This window comes from Anabrus simplex, chromosome 1 (genome assembly GCF_040414725.1).
Source record: "Anabrus simplex isolate iqAnaSimp1 chromosome 1, ASM4041472v1, whole genome shotgun sequence".
Taxonomy (NCBI): Eukaryota; Metazoa; Arthropoda; class Insecta; order Orthoptera; family Tettigoniidae; genus Anabrus; species Anabrus simplex.
In genome coordinates, this window is record NC_090265.1 from 438,774,049 (window position 1) to 438,796,143 (window position 22,095).

The 22,095-nt window shown below is 37.7% G+C and overlaps 1 protein-coding gene across 2 annotated transcripts in view; it reads right to left on the reverse strand.

The window, feature by feature from the left end:
- The window catches only part of LOC136867067 (organic cation transporter protein), a 160,992-nt gene that overhangs the window by 3,063 nt on the left and 135,834 nt on the right, over positions 1-22,095 (reverse strand). For both annotated transcript variants that reach the window (XM_067144174.2, XM_067144181.2), the window contains 2 exons: positions 20,399-20,550; positions 11,577-11,761 (listed from right to left, as the gene is read on the reverse strand). In XM_067144174.2, coding sequence (XP_067000275.2) covers positions 11,577-11,761; positions 20,399-20,550 — 337 coding nt within the window. The remainder of the gene's footprint in view (positions 1-11,576; positions 11,762-20,398; positions 20,551-22,095) is intronic.

The following is a 22,095-nucleotide window of genomic DNA, read 5'->3' on the forward strand; positions in this document are numbered from 1 at the left end:
ATTCTATTACCGCAGCAGATCATGTGATTTATTTCATTAAGTCGGAACTTTGCAAATACATCCGTGAGGATAGTAACGAACAACACCATACATTGTACATTGCGGGCAGAGCCAGCGGGAAACTGCTAGTTATTATTATTATTATTATTATTATTACATCATATGTACATACGATACAGTCACGTTGTTTGTGAGGTTATGTCATGAAACATGCACTGTGTATAGACATTTATATCAGTTCAATTAATGTAAGAACCTGTATATAATTCATTCTTAACTGTATACCGTATATAATTTGTAACCCATAATTGTGAAACACACTGTAACTTCCAGAATGGTAAGAGGTAGACGAGAACGATTGAGAATATTCTGTACACTATGTCTAGACACTCTAGAAGGTATTTCTTGTAACGTATCTTTCTGGAAGTCTGGCCAGGACATATATAAGGAGACGATCTTGACGGTGACAGTCTCCATATTGAAGTGACATGCAGTTGTTTTAAAATGGTAGCTTTGTTGATGTTCTTGGTGCAAAGTGTTCTGTTTGTGATACTGTGTTTAAGGGTATGTGTGTGTTAGTTTGTAAATAGATATGAATAAATAATTGTACCAAATGACATCATCTCGTGCGCGTCTTTGTGGATACATTAAAATAACTCGTAAACTTTTAAAGATATCAAAACTGTTTTCACTTTTAGAAATGGTACCAAAGGGCTCATAATTGAACTTGCAGCACTTTTCCAAAGTGTCAAAATCTGCCAAGATAACGGTACTAACTTTGAATTTTTAAATGGATCATCGCTGTCTTCTACACTTACCATTAGGGCCAAGAACATTGCAAATTCAGAAGTGGAATAATTTTCAAAATACAACAAGAGCTCCTCAAGAAACTGGAATATCTTCAAATGTGCTTCATTTGCCAGTTGTGGGTTGCCCTATTTCAATGAATCGCTAACCAGGTGGCCCCAAGGCACATGCTATGTATTTATTCTGAGCCTGCAGACATACAATGATCCTTCACCTTCTTCTGACAGCTCAGTATTTACTCTCATTTGCTTGTATATACACTACGATAGCATTGTACGGAGGTTTGCTTCCTTCCAGAGTAATGTATCACAGTATTCTTGTATGGAAGAAACACACTTTGATATTGGATTGCAATATGGGTCATTAACAAGAAAAATGGTTCTTCATTGATTCTTTATCACCTTGCTTTGCTCTTTCTTCTGTCTATTCAACAATATTGCACAATTATTTTCCTCGTGGTTCAAGAAGAACCAACATTAAAAGTCCTACAACTAATGAACACCCTGCATCTTTCCCCAGTGTGGACGCTGATAAAGCATACAAAAACCAGGTGAGTTGGCCGTGCGGTTAGGAGCATTCCGCTGTGAGCTTGCATCCGGGAGATAGTGAGTTTGAATCCCACTGTCGGCAGCCCTGAAGATGGTTTTCCATGGTTTCTCATTTTCACACCAGACAAATGCTGGGGCTGTACCTTAATTAAGGCCATGGCCGCTTCCTTCCAACTCCTAGGCCTTTCCTATCCCATCGTCGCCATGAGACCTATCTGTGTTGGTGCGACGTAAAGACACTAGCAAAAAGAAAAGCATACAAAACTATGTTTTTCCATGTCCTGTCCTAGAGTGAGACATGGCTGCATACCAGGTTTAAGGTATGATTTCAAATTTCAAGAGCAAAGCAAGGTGATCAAGTGTCATTGAAGAACTGCTTTTCTTGAATTATGATCCATATTAATATCCAATAACAAATAGTGCGTCTTCCATACAAGAATCTTGTAGTGGTTATGGAAACAAGGAACATTAGGCCTACTCTGTAAGCAAAATGCAAATATTTTGTCATAGATAAAGGAAATACAGACATGGAACTGCTTCTAAAGGACAAATTATTATTGTGACATTTAAGTGTTACAGATCTCTTCATACAGTTATGTACTGTATTTAGGGTTTGTAGTAAGGATGTAAAGGAGAGGGCATGTAAGTCACTAGTAGCACCCCAATTAGAGTATAATTTCAATGTATGGGAGCCTCATCATGATAACTTGATTCAAGAACTGGTAGTGATCCAAAGGAAAGCAACACAATTTGTTCTGAGTTATTTCTGACAAATGGGAAGTGTTACAAAAATGTTACAAACTTGGGCTGGGAAGACTTGGAAGCAAGGAGATAAACAGCTGAAATAAGTGGAACGTTCTGATCTGTCAGCAGAAAGATGGCTTGGAATGACATTAGCAGATGAACTTGAATGGAGTTTTTAAACATAGGAACATAATAAAAAAATAAAGTTAGAATTCAAGAGGTCAAATTAGGGAAAATACTTGTTTACAGGAAGAAGAATTAGTGACTGGAATAATTTACCAAGGGAGGTGTTTGAAAAATTACCAACTTCTTTGATATTCTTGAAGAAAAATTTAAGGGGATCTGCCACATAGGTGGCAGCCCTAAATGCAGGTCAATGGTTATTGATTGATTGATTGATTGATTGATTGATTGATTGATTGATTGATTGACCTTGTTAACAATGAAAATAGTTTGTAAGTTTGTTTTCATTGTTAATTATTATTACTGTACAATGCATGTCAGCATTGAACACCCAGTAATTTTAAACACATCACTTCTTATTTCACCTATTCATGTTGCTTTGCTCTTAAACTGACCTTTCCAGGATTTTTTCATAAAATTATTATATTGATATATTTATACTGTATTCATATTGGTAAAAGAAGAATTTGTAAGCTACAAAATTTAAAGATGAAGAACATGAAATTCTAGGCATAAGACTTATCTGTAAAGTTGATGTTTTTGGGGTATACAGATCTGGCAAGACTGGCGCAGATGCTAACGTGGAATTATTTGATATGTAATGAGCTCCCTATAATCACAAGGAAGAAATTGTTCTGTACCTGCTCATCGCCCTTGTGCCTGCCATCTTCGCCTTCCAGCTTTAGACTAAGCATGTTGAACTTGCATCAGCTTCTTCGACCATGTGACTTGTGATGTCAGCAAACTTTTTCAAAGCCGCTCTATGCTTCCTTTCTTACAGGACATTCCTTCTGTCCTCCTATCAATACTTGAACTGTTTCCCTCACAAGTCAGTCCAGCTTCGACAGCGGTCTGCTGTGGAGCGCCTCCGAGAGTAGCGCGTATTTCTGCACCTACCTTTTTAATTCCAACTATCTGGAATTCATCATAGTTTGATGCTGGGTGAACTAAAAACTTATGTTTAATTGAGCATTGAACGTGGGGGGCTTGTCTCCCATATTGCTCTTCAGGCCTTAACTGGAATGAACAAACTTATGTTTAATTGAGCATTGAACGTGGGGAGCTTGTCTCGCATATTGCTCTTCAGGCCTTAACTGGAATGAACAAACGAACGGACAAAGAAGTTATTTCATTCCCAGCTCCCAGAGTGGGAAGATGGGCAGGTCAATCAGCTAGACTGGTAGCTCTTTGGCCTTATGATAAGTGAAGGATAAGAGATTAAATAAATTGTAGAAGGTATGTGTAGTACATAGGTACGAGGGCTATGCTGAAAGTTTTTAGCAGTGTGTGAGAAAAAATTTTTATTTTAAAAACAACAATTACAACTTTTCAAAATACTCTCCATTAGCATGTATACATTTTTCTATTCTCTGAAACCACTTAGAAAACATTTCAGTCCAAGCTTCTTTCGGGATGTCGCTTAGTGCACTCTCATACACTGCAATGGCCTCTTCATCTGACGAAAACCGCTGCCCACGTATTTTTTCCTTGGTCTTAGGAACAGAAAGAAGTCACATGGGGCCAGGTCAGGTGAATAGGGGGGATGAGGTGACACTCGCACTTTTTCCCTTTCCAAAAAGTCCATTGTTCTGGCAGCCCTATGTGCAGATGCATTGTCGTGATGCAGCAGAAGGTGCCCACTCTTGGACTTTGGGTGCTGTGACCTCCAAGTGGCGGGGACTTTGGGAAGAAAGTCATTCACATACCATTCAGCATTGACTATATGACATGTGTCACAGAGGTGAGAAGCCCCATTTTCGTAAAAAAAAAAAGTTGCCACCATCTTCTTTCCGGAGCTCTGACTTCGTCAAACTTTTGTGGGTGCTTCCTCCCCTGGAAAGCACCACACGGAAGACTGTCTCTTCATTTCAGGGTCATAATGGTAGACCCATGTTTCATCACCTGTGATGATATTGTAGGTGTCTTCGAACTGCCCTGCATTGAATTTTTCCAGCATGAAATGACACCAGTCCACTCTCTCGTCCTTTTGGCTTTCTGTCAGGGAACGTGGCACTCAGCGGGCACATCTCTTGGTAAGGCCTAGATAATCATGAACGATGGTCTGCGCTGCTCTTGACCCAATATTTAATGTCCCTTCAATGTCACAAAATGTAAGATGTGGATCTGCTTTGATCAATTCCCTCACAGCATCAATGTTTTCTTGAATCACAGCTGTTGCTGGGCGACCGGGATGAGGTTTATTTTCAATTGACTGCCGACCCCTTGAAAACTCGCAAAACCAATTTCCAACTGTGCCTCTAGAAGGGGCAGCCTCACTAAAAACACACAGCAAAGAAGAATGGCATTCTTCGGCACTTAATTTCTTTTTATAATCATAAATAATCATTGCTCGAAAATCGCAGTGCGACAGATCCATCTTGCATCGTGTCTGACTTAGCACTGCCTGTGCTTTCTTCCCTCGCTGTGGAGAACGACCACTAGGAGTGGTTGTGCGCGCATGTTCCAAGGTCAAAAAACATTGCTCTTTCAAATGAAAATAATCCCATTGTCCTCAGAATTACGGTTTACACGCTGCTAAAATCTTTCGGCATAACCTTCGTAAACATGACATGGCGTGGAGGTAACCGCGGCCGACAGGACAGACCCCAAAGCGAGGACCACAAAGCACCTCCTCCCACAAGCAGAACCCCCACAAATACCCCATTTATTGGTCATGAAAGTACATTTTTGAGACAGGTAGCACACTGACATATAAATAAATACATAATTATAAACATGTTGTGGCAAGTGTAATGACCTGGTAATGGCGAGTTGCCAAGTACGAATGAGTGGGGAGTGGCAGCCAAGAAGTTCATTGTCCTCAGGTCATTGAAACTTGAGGTGAACGTTCGCTTGTTCGTCGCACTGTGCGTTACTAAGTGAAATCAAAAAGAAACACTTTCTTGACATGAACTGAAGAGATACAGACAATGAATAAGAGAACCATACTCGTGTCCAGGGTAAGTCTTAAAATCACTGGGAATACAAATGCAACATATACGAGAAATAAAGGTTCACTCCTTAGAATAATAGTAGTTAAAAATAATTAAAGTTATAGCACAGTGGACACAGGTAGTGGGTAATACAGAAGAACAAGAAGTATTACAGTGATGAAAAGAGGTAAGAAAGAAGCATTCAGAATATGCATAATAATAATAATACAAGTAATATTAATAACAATTATAATAATAATAATAGACATGATATAGGCTTTTGGGCTTATGCTGTGTCAAGAAAATCAGGTGAAATTCTTTACGTTTTGCAGAGAACTGTGCTCTGCGTCATCAGAAGAAAATCTCGACTGTCCATGAGAAAGCCTTTCTCTTTTTTGTTTATCATGTCATCTCCATTTTCCTTTCTCTTATATCGCGCCTTTCTTGTGGACAGTCAAGATTTTCTTCTAATGATGCAGAGTAGAGTTCTCTGTGAAACGTAAAGTATTTCACCTTATTTTCTTGACACGGCATAAGCCCAAAAGCCTATATCATGTATATAAGTAGTACAGGCTGTGAAAGCATCAATGGCAATAATAATAATAATGAAAATGAAAACCTACATCCTGTTTTCCAGTCATTGACCGGGTCAGGGATGTAATGAATGAAACATATATAGGCTGTTAGTACGATGGGGTCGCCACTTCCAAAGTGATATATTAATGACTGATAGATGCTATGAAATGAGAATGGAGAGTGTTGCTGAAATGAAAGATGACAGGGAAAACCGGAGTACCTGGAGAAAAACCTGTCCTGCCTCCTCTTTGTCCAGCACAAATTTCACATGGAGTGACCAGGATTTGAACCACGGTATCCAGCGGTGAGAGGCCAATGCGCAGCCGTCTGAGCCACGGAGGCTTAATAATAATAATAATAATAATAATAATAATAATAATAATAATAATAATAATAATGATGATAATAATAATAATAATCTAATAAAGCAGTTGCATTTTATTTTAAGAGGCTCCAATTTCTAATTCACTTGTCATTTTGTATTATGATCAATAAAGCTCAAGAGGAAACACTGGAACATGTAGGACTCTGTTTACCTCAACCAGTTTTATGCCATGGCCTGATATATGTTGCAGTGTTGAGAGTTTTATCTTTTGACGCCCTTTACCCTGGACAGGTGGTGCTCATCAGTGCAACGTCAGGGATGGCGTAGGGTACTTTCTGACCACTATGATTGAACTAGTTTTAATAACAAAATAACTCATTTTTATTCATCATGTATTGATGTATTAGATGTATTAACTCAATAGCATGATATTTTATCAAAAATAAATGTAAATACCCAATACTAATTAGCTTCACAGCATATAAACTAAAAAGTCATACTTAGGATTAATTGTTATTAAACACACACACACACACATACATAACATTTTTTTGCTAGTTGCTTTATGTCACACCGACACAGATAGGTCTTATGGTGACGATGGGACAGGAAAGGGCTAGGAGTGGGAAGGAAGCGGCTGTGGCCTTAATTAAGGTACAGCCCCAGCATTTGCCTGGTGTGAAAATGGGAAACCACGGAAAACCATTTTCAGGGCTGCCGACAGTGGGGTTCGAACCTACTATCTCCCGAATACTGGATACTGGCCGCACTTAAGCGACTCCAGCTATCGAGCTCAGTCATACATACATACATACATACATACATACATACATACATACATACATACATACATACATACATACATACATACATACATACATACATACATACATACATACATGCATACATACATATCCCACGTCGTTCCATGGGTTGGCGAATGAGGCTTCTCCACCAGTTCCGGTCTCTGAACTTTTCTCCTTCTTCATTGCTTTCCAAAGTATGTCCTCGCTGTTCAATGTTAGTCTTCACCATGTCCTTGTACCTGAGTTTTGGTTGCCCTCTTGGTCTTTTGTCTTCAAGTTTCAGATCATACATTTGTTTTGATAATCTATTATCTTCCATGTGTTGGATATGTCCATAGTATCTCAGTCGCTGCAATGTTATTCTGTCCTGCAGTCTGCTTGTGTATTTTCTCATTACAGACTCTGTCCCTCCATGTCTTACCGATCATCCTACAGACAAATCTCATTTCTGCTGCCTGGATTCTACTGACATCTCATGGCCAATGTTTCACAACCATAGGTCAGAATTGGTACGTAATAGGTTTCATATATGACTCTCTTACATTTTGTTGGTATTTTCTTGTTGCATATTAACTATTTTGTAGAAGTTGCTACATGTCTGAATTCTGTGGGAAATTTCCTTGTCTATAGAACCAGTATCAGAGATAACACTTCCAAGATACAGTATTTGAAATGATGGTTCATCTGTAGCTGTTTCTCCTCCATTTCAGTGTGTCCCACTGGTTGTCCATATCTTTTCATGACCATAAACTCACTTTTTCCTTGGCTGAAGATGAGTCCATATTCTTTAGAAGCTTCTGTCCAGGAGTTTATTTGTTCTTGACGGTCTTCTTTAGAATCTCCCCACAAGCATAAATTGTCAGCGAACAAGATAACTTTCATTTTCTTACCTCCCATGGTTTGATGTACTTTTCTCTGAATCTCATTCATCACAGTGATGAAAAGAAAAGGAGACAAATTACCACCCTCTCTTAATCCAGATTTTATATCAAAAGTTTCAGTCATTCCTACAGGTGTTTGACTTTATTACAGGTATCTTCATACAAATTCTTGATCCTGTGTATCATGTCATCCTGTATTCCAATTTTCTTCAGTGTTTCTCATACCTTCTCTCTGTTTACACCATCAACTGCTTTCTTGATATGCAGATAGGCTAACCACAAATCTCGGTTGTGTTCATAGTATTTTACCATTAATTGACGGATGGTAAAGATTAAATCAGTTGTTGATCTCCCCTTCCTGAATCCATACTGTTCTTCAAAGGGATTCTCTTCAATAAGGGATCTGATTTTACGCTCTATAATTCTTTCATAATGTTAACCAACTCGAGATGTTAAAGTGGTGCCTGTATAGTTGAAACATTTCTATCTCATTTCTTGAAAACTGGAATTATGATGCCTGTTTTCCAATCAACCAATCAAAACCATTGAGAAAAAGGTAAATCATCATCACTAATATTTAATTCTTCATTAGCGCTCTGTTGTGTATCATTGTTAGAATCTACTAGTTCTAATAAAAAAAAATTTTTACTAATTTCTTTATGTCGCACCAATACAGGTAGGTTTTATGGCAATGATGAGATAGGAAAGATCTAGGAGTGGGAAAGAGGCAGCTGTGGCCTTAATTAAGGTACAGCCCTAGCATTTGCCTGGTGTGAAAATGGGAAGCCATGGAAAACCATCTTCAGGGCTGTCGACAGTGGGGTTCAAACCTGCTATCTCCTGGATGCAAGCTCACAGCTGCGTGCCCCTAAATGCACGGTCAACTCGCCCAATCTCAAATAAATAAATTCATCTTCACTCTCATTAAAACTTCTTGCTCCTCCACAGACTGTAAGAGAATATAACGCCCTTGCCTCATACTCTTGATAAATCATTTCAGCAATAAGGGATTGACTGAATGAATTCCTATCATGATTACACACGTAAATCACTGGGTACACTCAACATTGCTGCTGGAGTTTTCGATGAACGGGACTGGTGGCGTGGGGTCTAACAAGACAGTTTATTGCACCACTAGACAATAATCCCTCTTTCACTACAATGCTATTGACCTCAGACAATAGGCAAGGAATGTAGGGAGAGGTATGTGGCAGCCAAGGTCTCCAAGTTTAAAAATAAGCACAATCGAAGAAAAATTTGCACCAGGTCACAAAATATCCTGCGCCACCACTCCCGGGTCAAAGTTGCAACAGTGCTGAAAAGAAATTGTACAAAGGAATGAAGTCGTAATGAAATTAAAAGAGTAATGGAGATAATGGGTGCTTGCAGAAGGGTTAAATTAGAACTGTGGATTTAAGAAGATGGGATGATAATAAATTGAGAGAAGAATCAAATAGATTTTTGAACAGGAGAGTAAACTCATACTCAGAATACCCACTCAGATGAGTGCAAGTACCTGAAGGGAGTTGCTATAAATAGCTGTGAGTAAGTGTTGAAAGTGGATATATATGCATTAAACATATTGGGAGTATTGTAAGAAATGCATACAGATCACTACATGCTGGTGAGAGTTTTCCAATAAGTAAAAGAGAGAGCTTACTAGACATCAGTACAGTCAAAGTTAGAATATGCAGAATAGTGTATGGGATCCATCTTATGAATACCTAGTGAAAGAATGACAAAATTACAATAAAAGATTAAGTAGGTTGAGTAAATAATATATATATATATATATATATATATATATATATATATATAATAAGAGTTTTGTCTGTACAGGGCTCAGAATTTGAAAGGAATGGTATTTCTGTATTGGTTATGTCCACAGTAACAAGGAAATGCACTTTTAACTTTTCTGTAATTTCTGTCCTGTCTGCCTGTGCATCTGTCTGTACACTCATCACGAGAAAACGGCTGAAGAGAATTTAATAAAGATCGGTATGTAAAGTTGGAGGATGAAATACTACAATCTAGGCTGTAAATAATTTTATTCACACTGAATAAAATGGTAGTTTAGGGGAAGCCCTAAAATTTAATTCACAAATATTTATGTTATTAGTGGTACTATCGATAAATACTACACAGCTAAAGTTATATAGCATTAAATTTCTGATCATTTATGTCTTACACATTTTTACAGTACTGGCTATGATAAGAGGTACTCATGAATTTGTATTTTTGTTGCTAAGTCCATTTCAACGCCGAGCCACGAGAAAGTGGGTAAGCAGAATTTAATGAAAATTGGTGCATAGAGTCGAGGAATAGTAAACTACAGTCTAAGCTATAAACAATTGTATTCACCCTGGATTAAATGGTAGTTTAGGGGAAGGCACCTAAAATTTAATTTTTAAATACCTATGTTATTGGTTCTATTGAAAAGTACTACATAACAAAAGTTATAGAGAATACAGTTTCGAATCATTTATGTTTTATTCAGTTTTACTGTACCAACTATGATAAGAGTGGTATTTCAGAGTCGGTAGAAAACTAAATGTGAAGGCCTACAATATTGAAGCTCATAACATTGATCAACAATAACATTATATTGACCGTTGTTTGTTGTTATGTTCTTTGTCTCTTATGCTGCCACTCGACTCCGATAGATGGGATTACTGCTGTGTGCCAAGTATAACAGGCTGACTGAATATTGGTGGGAAATAGCTGGGGAGTTAGATAGGCCTAACTTTCTTCTTTAGCATGCCCTTCCTCTGGTTCATACATTTTTTGATACTCCTGGTACGTAACACACTGGTTCATCATAGTATTCCAGCTATTCGATTCCTACTCTGACGTGCTGATTGGAATGAGCAGTGTGCACACTTAAGGCAGAGGCTCACTTATGACCTGGTCTAGAATTATAATTTCAGCGTATTTCATATTATTGCACCACAATTCACTAAACTCAACAACCCTGAAAAGCCATTTCTTAAGAAAATCTTCTTGCTGTTCATTTTTATTAAATTCTACATTTATTCTATTCAAAATTAGCAGCAAAGAGGGGGTTTCTCCTCTGGCTTGGAGGAAAAATTTGCCTCCAAGTCAGATAGTTTTTTTCCCCGCCAGTGTAGTGAATTGAGATTTTCCGACTCATCGGGTACTCCCAGGAAACAGATTAGTAAAAGGACATAGTTTTTGCCCCCTCCCCGCCGAAAAAAGAAGAGTGTTCACGGATCACAGCTCTCTGTGGCCTGGTCATTCCAGCTCTGGAACTGTGGACTGTTAGATCGGCAGAGTAGTACTGTTCATTAAAAGTGAGAAAAGGTGTGGTTTTTCATTTGATCAAGTATTTCATATGATAACATTGCTGTTAATCACGCCATTCCTACTGACGATATAGATGTTTATTCCTATAGGGAACTTGAAATGTTTGTCCCGAATGAGTATTGATATTATTCCTACTGATGTCGTTGTAATGACCCATGTTGATTTCAGCTGGGAAAAGCACTAAGACAGTCTTTCTGAGGATGTAAAAAGGCAGATGGAGAGTGAGTGTCTGCCTTTACTATAATATAATATAATATAATATAATATAATATAATATAATATAATATAATATAATATAATATAATATAATATAATATAATATAATATATGCATTGAGGGAAAGGAAAATTAATGTTGTATTTGAAAAATGTAACCAAATTAGTAGATAGTAGATGTTAAAATATGGATGTACTTGTACTTGAGAACTGTTTATTACTGATGTGACTCACCAATAGATCCACAAGATATGGTGATGACATTGATCCTGCATGTGATATCATGGAACTAGAACCAATTGCTGTGTTCCTGTTTACTGTAGGAAACAGTTCACTGGTGTAAAGAATAATTACTGAGTACACTGCACCAATGCACAGCCGCCCTAGCAGAGCCACTGTCATAATGGCCATAGGATATTCTGAAATGAGGAATTAATTACAATCAAAGTTATGATGTAATACAAGGTATTCAAGAAGTTTCTGCATTCATATTTAAATATATTCAATTTGGCAGGTTTTACCTGGGAAAATTTGTTCAGCTAAGTTTGAGCTCTTTTTAAAGGTTTTCATTGTCACTTTTGGCACCTCATTGCATGTACAAAACTATTTTACTACCATATAAGATGAGCTTATATACCAGGTGAATCCACTTCCCCTATCAATATTTTGTTCTATAGCCTAACAAACATGTAAGATCATTGTGAGGTCAATATTTCTTTGCTAGCATCTCAAATTCTTTATAATCATTTAAGAAAAGGCTAGGAAAACAACAGATAGATCTGGCCACTGGGTGACTGCCCTCAATGCAGATCAGTGTTGGTTGATTGATTGATTGATTGATTGATTGATTGATTGATTGATTGATTGATTGATTGATTGATTGATTGATTGATTGATTGATTGATTGGAAGCACATCCTGCAAATGATTCTGAACACTATTATAGTTCCCACCATGTGACCAGAGACCATTTGACAAATAGTACCGGTATGTCCTTTCATTTTTTTATTGTACATCAGTCTACCATGTAACTATGTTAAGATGACATTCCAAGTGACCGGGTAAAGCAGTACATAAAATTAATGCTTAAAATTATGATTCAGTGGCATGGAGAAAGTACAAAACAGCGAATTGGAGGAGTTACCTACCGTAAGGCATTCTTTATAGAAGTCTCAGTCTTAGCGCACGTGGTGAAACACTAGTCTACAATTAACGGAACGTAGTACTGATAGTTCGAATAGTGCATTGTACAAAAAATTTGCATCGTTATGAAGCTTTAGCGGTTAAACATAGGCCAGTGTGTGCCACCCACAAGCTATTATTGTTCTTGTGTGTGCACTGCTATACAGTCAGAATGAAGTCACTTCAGTCATTCGCCATGTATTCAGTGGATGAATGTGTTGATATACTCCTTATCTATGGGGAAGCAAGAGAGAATACATTACAGACACTAAATCTGTATCACAAACGGTATCCGAACAGGCGGCATCTGACTGCAAAGACCTTCTGCAGTGTTGAAAGAATTTTGTGAACAATAGAGGTACTTCAGATGATACCACCTGTCTGAGAGAAGACCATAACATCTGGTGAGAATGAGGAGGCTTTTCTGGACACAGGCCATACTAACCCTTACATGAGTACAAGGACAATGCACAAGTGAACTTCAGCCAGGCTTCCATACTACGAATACAACATGCAGATAAATATCACCCCTATCATCTACAGCTAAACCAGGAGCTCCATGAGCAAAGTTTTGAAGCCTGAATGAATTTCTGTCCATGGTTGTTAGGAAATCTGGAAAACGATGCAGCATTCCTATTGAAGATTCTGTTCTCGGACAAATTGCAATTTCACAATAATGGTATCGTCAACCAACACAACATGCATTTCATTGGAGTGCTAATAATCCCCACTGGGTGCAACAGGCAGCCTATCAAGTATAATGGGGAGTGAATGTATGGTGTGGAATCTTGGGTGATAGCATCTTACTGAACTGTATTTCTTTGAAGGCCATTTAACAAGTGCATACTACTTGGACTTTCTACACCATGAACTCCCACTTCTTCTGGAGGATGTGTCAGTTGGAGAACATTTAATGATGTGGTTTCAACAGGATGGAGCTCCACCATACTGGACATTAGCTGTCCATAACTATAAACATCCAGGAAAATGGATAGGACCTTGTCTCTTAGCCCACTGGGTCACCAAATTTAATGTCTCTAGACTTGTTTCTGTGGGGGCATTTGAAACAAACAGTCAGGAACCAGAAAATCCTGAGTGCCTTTGACAACTCATCGCCAAAACCTGCAGATCAATAACACTGGCTATGCTACAGCTCATTAGAATATCCATTCAGCAGCATGCCCAGAGTGCATAAACCAAGCAGGTCATTACTTCAAGCACTTGTTAACGTGTGTAACCATTGTTTAGTGCAATTTGGTTTGCCATCCACAAACCCCCCCTCCCCACCAAATGCTTCATCTTCTTCTGAATAATAGAAACCATGAGTGCACTCTCTAAATGATCTGATATGTAAATGAAATGTCTGTGAAACGCGAAGTGGATATTGTGACAATGGGTATATACAGGGTCTTCATCTGACCCTGATGCCTGAAGACATATTGGCCCTTTTTAAGACCTCATACCTTTCATTCACAGAAAATAAACATAAAAGGAGATATTTCACGTACATTAAGAGATGGTAAAAAATTAAATAAATTAAAAAAAAAAAAAGACAGTAAGGCATACTGTAGCATTCAGCTTGCTCTTACCATCCACACTATACTGCACCATGGTACAATACTTGTAGATTACAGCTCGTATGATATTTTTAACATTGTGAGATATCTTGCTAGAGATATGCTTTTGCCTTGGCAACTGCCTTGCATCTTTTTCACTGTCATAAACTATCTTATTTCCTAATTATTTTTCTATTTCTCTGACTCTTTTAACCCTTATAGTTTGAGCACTGGTGATATGGTATAAATATAACACATGTAAAATGTTACAGTACTCTTTTAACAAAGTGTTGACATGGTAATGTTTTGATATTGTACAAGACACAAAATTTAAAGGAACGTGCACAGTGCTCAATGATATGAGAGAGTTGCTGCAATATTGCCACTGATTAGCTTAGCAATGGGCATTGGACCTGTATTTGTTCATTAATAAACAAAATTAATACAATAGTACAGCAGCAGCAGCAGCAGCAGCAGCATGCATAATGTGACAGCTATATTCAGGCAGTAATCTGGAAGAGCAGAGATATCAGTTTGGCTACCAAGTACAGATTAGTCAAAGCGATTACATTCCCACTGTTCATGTATGGATGTGAGAGGTGGATGCTGAAACAGGCAGACAAAAGGAAGATCAATGCTTGTGTTCTGGTGTTGGCAAAGAATCTTACGAATACCATGGACTGAAAAAATCACCAATAAGGTAGTTTTAGAGTGCATCAAGCCCTGTATGTCATTGGTTGGTAAGATTATGAAGCTGAGGCTAGCTTACTTTGGCCACATTATATGATCAGATGCAATGGAAAAGGCAATCATGCTAGGAATGATCAGCGGTACAAGAAGACCAGGTCACCAGAGGACTCGTTGCATAGACACCATTAAAACAGACACAACCCTCACCCTGGAACAACTAAAGGAGGCAGTGTGGAACAGGACAACTTGGAGAGCGCTAATTAATAGAATCGCTGATGGTCGGATTCGACTGAACGGATGACATCATCAAATCATTACTTACCGTAAGTCTTGTTCATAGCTTGTCACTGCGTCACATGCGTGCGCATGTGATTTATAATGGAACTGCTAAGTTGTCCTCGTCTTCTCCTTCCCCTTCGCTTCTGCTATCACTTAAACCTGATTCGTCACTGTCATTTCTCAGATAAACAGAAAATGGTTGCTAAGTCTCATCTCAGATGATTTCCTCCTCTTGCAATAGTTCTGCATGTCAAACATGTGAAATCCAGTCTTCCTTACAACTTTATCAATTGCGTCATGGATTAATTTTTCAACGAATATTGAATTTTCACGACCGCATTGTAATCGAAACCGACTTTCAACCTATTAGGTCGTGTTACGTACATTTAGTACGTGTTGAAGAGATGTTAAGTACAGAACAAAAATAGCCAACCAGACACCAGTGGAATCCGAACCCACAACCTCCTGATTTCGCGTCGGTTGCTCTATCAATTGAGCTATGGTGGCCTAGGCCATCTTTGTTCTGTTGGAAAGGATCTGAGCTAAAGGTCTGGTACTACTACCATCACACTGTAGAGTGCGTTTATGTTGCCTGTTGAGGGCCAAGTCAGTGAATATTGAATTTTCACGACCGCATTGTAATCGGATCCCACTGGTGTCTGGTTGGCCATGTTGGCCATTTTTGTTCTGTACTTAACATCTCTTCAACACGTACTAAATGTACGTAACATGACCTAATAGGTTGAAAGTCAGTTTCGATTACAATGCGGTCGTGAAAATTCAATATTCATTGACTTGGCCCTCAACAGGCAACATAAACGCACTCTACAGTGTGATGGTAGTAGTACCAGACCTGTAGCTCAGATCCTTTCCAACAGAACAAAGATGGCTTAGGCCACCATAGCTCAATTGGTAGAGCGACCGACGCGAAATCAGGAGGTTGTGGGTTCGGATCCCACTGGTGTCTGGTTGGCCACTTTTGTTCTGTACTTAACATCTCTTCAACACGTACTAAATGTACGTAACACGACCTAATAGGTTGAAAGTCGGTTTTGATGATAATTTTTCAACGTCTGTTGGTTGAAAGGTAGAATTACGTTCAGAAATTTCACCTTTGTGCATATCAGTTCAATAACAATATACTGACAGTGCTAGGGAGGTAGTTGAATGATATGATGGCCCATATTTTCTGCTATTTGATCAAGTTTGTAAACTTTGCTTGCTATTTTGAAAGGAACAATGTGCAAAAGTAATTCCAATTTTGTTTCAGTAGGTGAAATTCAATATTTCTTTCCTGCAACCAGTCTTGAATATCTTCTTTTCAGTGATGTAGTGTTGGGTATTTGTTCAACACTGCAGATGATAACTTGTGTTGCTCATTATTATTATTATTATGGATGGTTCTTCTGGGTAATACAGAGACCTGTTTTGAAACCAGCCTTTAAAACTTTCTGAATTAATTTCAGTAAGGTAGCCTGAATCACACAAGTGTAGTTCAGTCAATCACTCACTACTGATCTGCATTTAGGGCAGTAGCCCAGGTGGCAGATTTCCTATCTGTTGTTTTCCTAGCCTTTCCTTAAATGACTGCAAAGAAATTGGAGATTTATTGAACATCTCCCTTGGTAAGTTTTTCCAGTCCCTAACTTCCCTTTCTACAAATGAATATTTGCCCCAATTTGTCCTTTTGAATTCCAACTTTATCTTCATAGCTCGATTTCCTACTTTTAAAGACACCACTCAAACTTATTCATCTACTAATGTTATTCTACGCTATCTCTCCACTGACAGCTCGGATCATACCACTTAGTCAAGCAGCTTGTCTCCTTTCTCCCAAGTCTTCCCAGTCCAGGCTTTGTAACATTTTTGTAACGCTACTCTTTTGTCAGAAATCACCCAAAAAATTCGAGCTGCTTTTCTTTGGATTTTTTCCAGTTCTTGAAACAGGTAATCCTGGTGAGGGTCTCATACACTGGAAAAATATTCTAGTTGGGGTCTTACCAGAGACTTACAGTATATACCCTCTCCTTTACGTCCTTACTACAGCCCCTAAATACCCTCATAACCATGTGCAGAGGTCTGTACCCGTTATTTACAATCCCATTTATGTGATTACCCCAATGAAGATCTTTCCTTATATGAACACCTAGGTACTTACAATGATCCCCAAAAGGAACTTTCACCCCATCAATGCAGTAATTAGAACTGAGAGGACTTTTCTTATTTATGAAACTTTTAATCCCGTTTATCATCATACCATTACCTACTGCCCATCTCACAACATTATCGAGGTCATTTGACTTTTTCTCATAATCTTGTAACTTATTTATTACTCTATACAGTATAACATCATCTGCAAAAGCTTTATATCTGATTCCACTTCTTTTCTCCTGTCATTGATATGTATAAGAAAATATAATGGTCCAGTAATATTGCCTTGAGGAATTCCCTCTTAATTATAACAGGGTCAAATAAAGCTTCATATACTCTAATTCTCTGAGATCTATTTTCTAGAAATATAGCCACCCATTCAGTCACTCTTTCGTCTAGTCCTGCTGCACAAAATTGTGAACAAAATACCTATTTACTCCCCTTAATGAAACCTCTCTTTGCTGAACCTACATGACACACAATAAGTTTGCTTTCTTTCCCTGGAGGAACTTTTAGACCTCCCTTCCCTGATGATTCCTGCCAAATATATATTTTCATGTGGTTCTGGTTGACCCATGTTTCATCCAGGTAAAATATAGGGCATTCATCTCCTGATAATCTCAAATTATGTACTGCTCTCAAGAATTTAATTTGTGTGGCAACTATATCACCACGTTCCATGAGGAACTTCTGACCATCATTTGTCTTCTTGTACTTAAACCCGATTGATTTTAGCTGTGAATACATAGAAGACACTAAGTCTGGGTAGTTAATTTTTTTGTTCCATTTCCGAAGTAAGTTTCTTTGCTGTAGGATATTCCCATTTATCATAATATGAAAAAATTGTCCTATGCAAAACATCCTTTTCAAAATCATCAAGATTAGTGACATGCTTCTTCATCATGTGTTTCTTTCCAGGAGATCTGAATATGTGAGTAATCCCCTTTTGGAGCGACTCTTTTGCCTCAGCATTCTTGTCACTGTGTGTAAACTCTCCTGTTCAAAAGTTTCAGTGGTCAGCTCTTGTGCTTAATAATAATAATAATAATAATAATAATAATAATAATTTATTGTGACATAAAACCATGTTTCATAGTAGCTAATATGTAATTAAGAAATTTTTACATAAGGCATAAAATAGAAGCTGGCAATATGAATATCAAATTATAGTATTGTAGAACAAAGAGGCTAGGTTAGTAGGTTACCTATACATATAATTTTCTAGCTTTTTTCATAAGGTGAGAGTGTAAACAGTCAAATATGTCTATATCCAACTTATTCATGTTTCTCATAATTCTTTGCAATGGACTATGGAAAGCATAGTTTGTTTTATACCATTTTTTTACAGGCTGATTTAATCTTGTATACCCAGGAGGAACATAAAGATTAACTTTCTCCAATACAGTAATTCAGAGCAATTTATATGCAAATGGAGTAATTTATAAATGAAACTAATATTCAAGGTCTCACGTCTTTCGCGAAAAGATTGTAATTCCAGGTAGTTTTCCAGTTCTTTATGTTCTATACAGTCATATGGGATACCAATTCTGTAAGAATAAATATGTAAAACTTAATGTTGGACAGACTCTATCCTTGATATTGAAACAATATGGTTAGGATTCCATATCTGAGTGCAATATTCCAATAATGTATGTACCAGTGTTACATATGGGTATGGTGTTTAAAAGAGCAAATTGGTAAACTCTCTGGAATACCTTGTTATGCAGCCAAGTCTGCAAGGATTTTTTTACATGTCTGTTCAACGTGATCACTGAAATTCAGAGTATTTGTGAAAAATACATCTAAGTTCAACAGAACTCACAGGAATTTTGGAATTTAATTTATAATCAATGGAATTTTTTTGCTTCATCCTTCTTATACTGTTGATCAGATGTTTGTTGTTGTTAAAATTAGGCAGCTTTAGCTAAGAAAGTGATTGGATGACCATTCCTTTGACTTCCTTCATTAAAATCACCACTGCTTGGCTCCTTTTTTGTCATAGATTAATATTTCATGCACCTAAGCCTTCCTCAAGAAATGTTCTATTGAGGACTACCTCTTACAGATAGGTATACCTATCACGGACATTTTTGCAAAGCTGCCAATGCTTAACATTGTATGGTTGAATACAACATGGGTGGATACAATACATTTTCGTTCCTATAGAATGACCATTACCACTTAAGAAAATTGCACAGTACAACACCATTGAGTGTTAACAGTGAATGAATGGGACCTGATAAGGGAGTTCCTTTGTGTCTTTTGTGACAGAACCAAAACCATAAGGAATTATCAAATATTTTTATATTGGTTTTTACATTTTTCTGGTCTCTAAAGCCTGTTCCTCCTCTGCTGGTGAAAATCACATCAAAATCCATATGTCAGTTCTCAAGATTAGCTTGCACAAATACAGAAATACATCTGCCAGGGACTTTATAATATGCAATGTGTAAACTGTAAATAATTTCAAATTTAAAGTGATAAAAGTGGTAGCAATCAAATTCTTTACACCATTGAGAAAAAATTATGTACCGTACGCACACCTTTTAGCGATACATGGACACCCTTGTGTTGAATAGGTCGACTTCAGGTATCTTCGAGATTCGTATTGGCAACCTTTGAAACACAAACTATGAATCGCTTATGCATCGCTGTATGACATCTGACGTACACTTTACGTACTAGTACATTGTTGTTCACACAGCAAAGCCAAACTATAGAATTCATGCTGGAAACAAGATTCACATTGAGAAATGTTATATAAAGTGTGTATAACACAGTTGTTGGCTTAAGATAATACAGGTTTAGAAAATTCATATTGATCGATCATATTATTGACTCAATTCAGATTTCATTTTCATTCAGTTTGCAGTATTACCGGAACCGTGATAGCTCCCTCCTTACTCCACCCTCCGTCCAAAGAAATATCGCTAAAAGGTGCGCGGACTATAGAGGACACACATACACATTGAAATGACATTTCTCAAACTCATTAGCTGTGATCCTCAGCTTCTTGTCATTCCCCAATATGCAAGCATGCAACCTGGCTTTTCCTTTGGCTTAAAGAGATATGGGTGGGAGCATCTTGACTTTCACTTCTAGAGGTTGCTAATTCTCTACACTTTTCTCTGTCCTTTCTATATGATTTGTAATGAGAATTTTTAAAGTGATATTCAGTACACTAATATTTTATACATACCATAAGGCACAGCCAAAACAGAGAGCAGTGCAATCCCAGTCATCAAATAAAGAATGAAAGATGTAGGGCGGCGACCCAAGAACCGTAAAATGGGAATTGGCAAAACATAGCTCACAGCTTCTGCAGCACCAGCTCCGGCAATGTAGATGTACCTAAAAGTAGAATAAAGAGAGTTAACAACTACATGGTTGAAAGAAAAGACCAAAAAATAAAATTCCCAGCTGATGTTGAAAATTATGAGGAAACAGCTTGAAGAACAAAGTAATGTTTACCCATACTGGTATGTGAAGTCATTTCGTAGACCTTGTCTAAAGAGGAATATTAAAGGAAACTTTTCCCCAAATTGCTGAATTGATTAGAGCTGTAAATCATCATACCATAATTATTTCCCTTCTACCTACTACTTTCATCTCCAGGCAATCTCTGCCAAATGATTAAAACAGTGAATAAATAGTACTCTGTTGATAGAATGTTGTACTTGTGCAAGAAGAAACATTTAGAATGAAACTTTACCCTTTATAGCAATAAATGGAGGTTAGAAATATTAATTTTCTTCTAAAGATCACTCAATATTAGTTTCATTTGACATAGCCTAGATAAATAATTATTAACATTTGAAGACCAATGCCTTCAGGATATAAAATTATACCAAACTTTGGATATCATTTATAATTTATATTTCATTATTTAACCTTGTAATACAGTTTTTAAATAGAATTATTAACAATTTCCTTATGTTTCACTCCTTAGCTTAATGATCAGTGCAGTGTCCTTGCGTTTAGAAGGACCTGGATTCAATTCATGTCTGGACTAGGTTTTTAACTGAGAAAGGTTAATTATTCTGGCCTGAGGACTGGTGTTTGTGTTTGTCATAATACATGTCTCTTCATCTACATAAAACATACCACCAACCACTACAGAAACACATAGTAATGATTACATCCCTCCATGTATGGTTGGTATCAGGGAAGGCATCCGGACTTAAAACTGGGCAAAATCCTCATGCAATACTCAGTCCTAATAACTGGGCAAGAGGACAGGAATAATAATATTATTATTAATTATTATTAATACAACTTCCCCCATAAGAAGGCTGCCACAAGGACAAAGTATGTCGAATACACAGTATTTTGTCTTCTAAGTTATTGATGAGTTTGCTAGTGCACTAGACAAAAATAACCATCACAGGACTCAGGAATAAATTTGGAATGTGGCATGATGTACATCTCATCAAATGTTATATAGATGATTGTGGAGTATGGTCATTGAACCTCGTATTGCTGCAATAGCAATGTCGTGAATTCATGTCTGGTTGAGACTGAGAGAATCCCATAGCTGTACAAGAAATTTAGAGATTGTGCCTTGAGCTCCAATCATGAGTCCAGGGACGAAAATATTGTCTAGGTGATATCTGTCTTAATAGTAGTTCACGGTTGGCTGGTAAATCGACTTCTTCTTGGGCCTGGCCAATGTGCGACTCAAAGCATATTGTGGGATCTAAGATTAGTCCTTGCTTGCTACGTGGTTGAAAGGCTATCTTGTCAATACGTCTGTTACTCCCATCAGTAGCTAGACCAGAAACCTCTTCGTGCATGGTGAAACCGTGAGCCCTCAGCGAGGTCGCGGTCATGTGTCATACTGAATGATGGCAGGAATTTCTCAATACCTCCCCGTGAGGACAGGCACCAAGGACATGG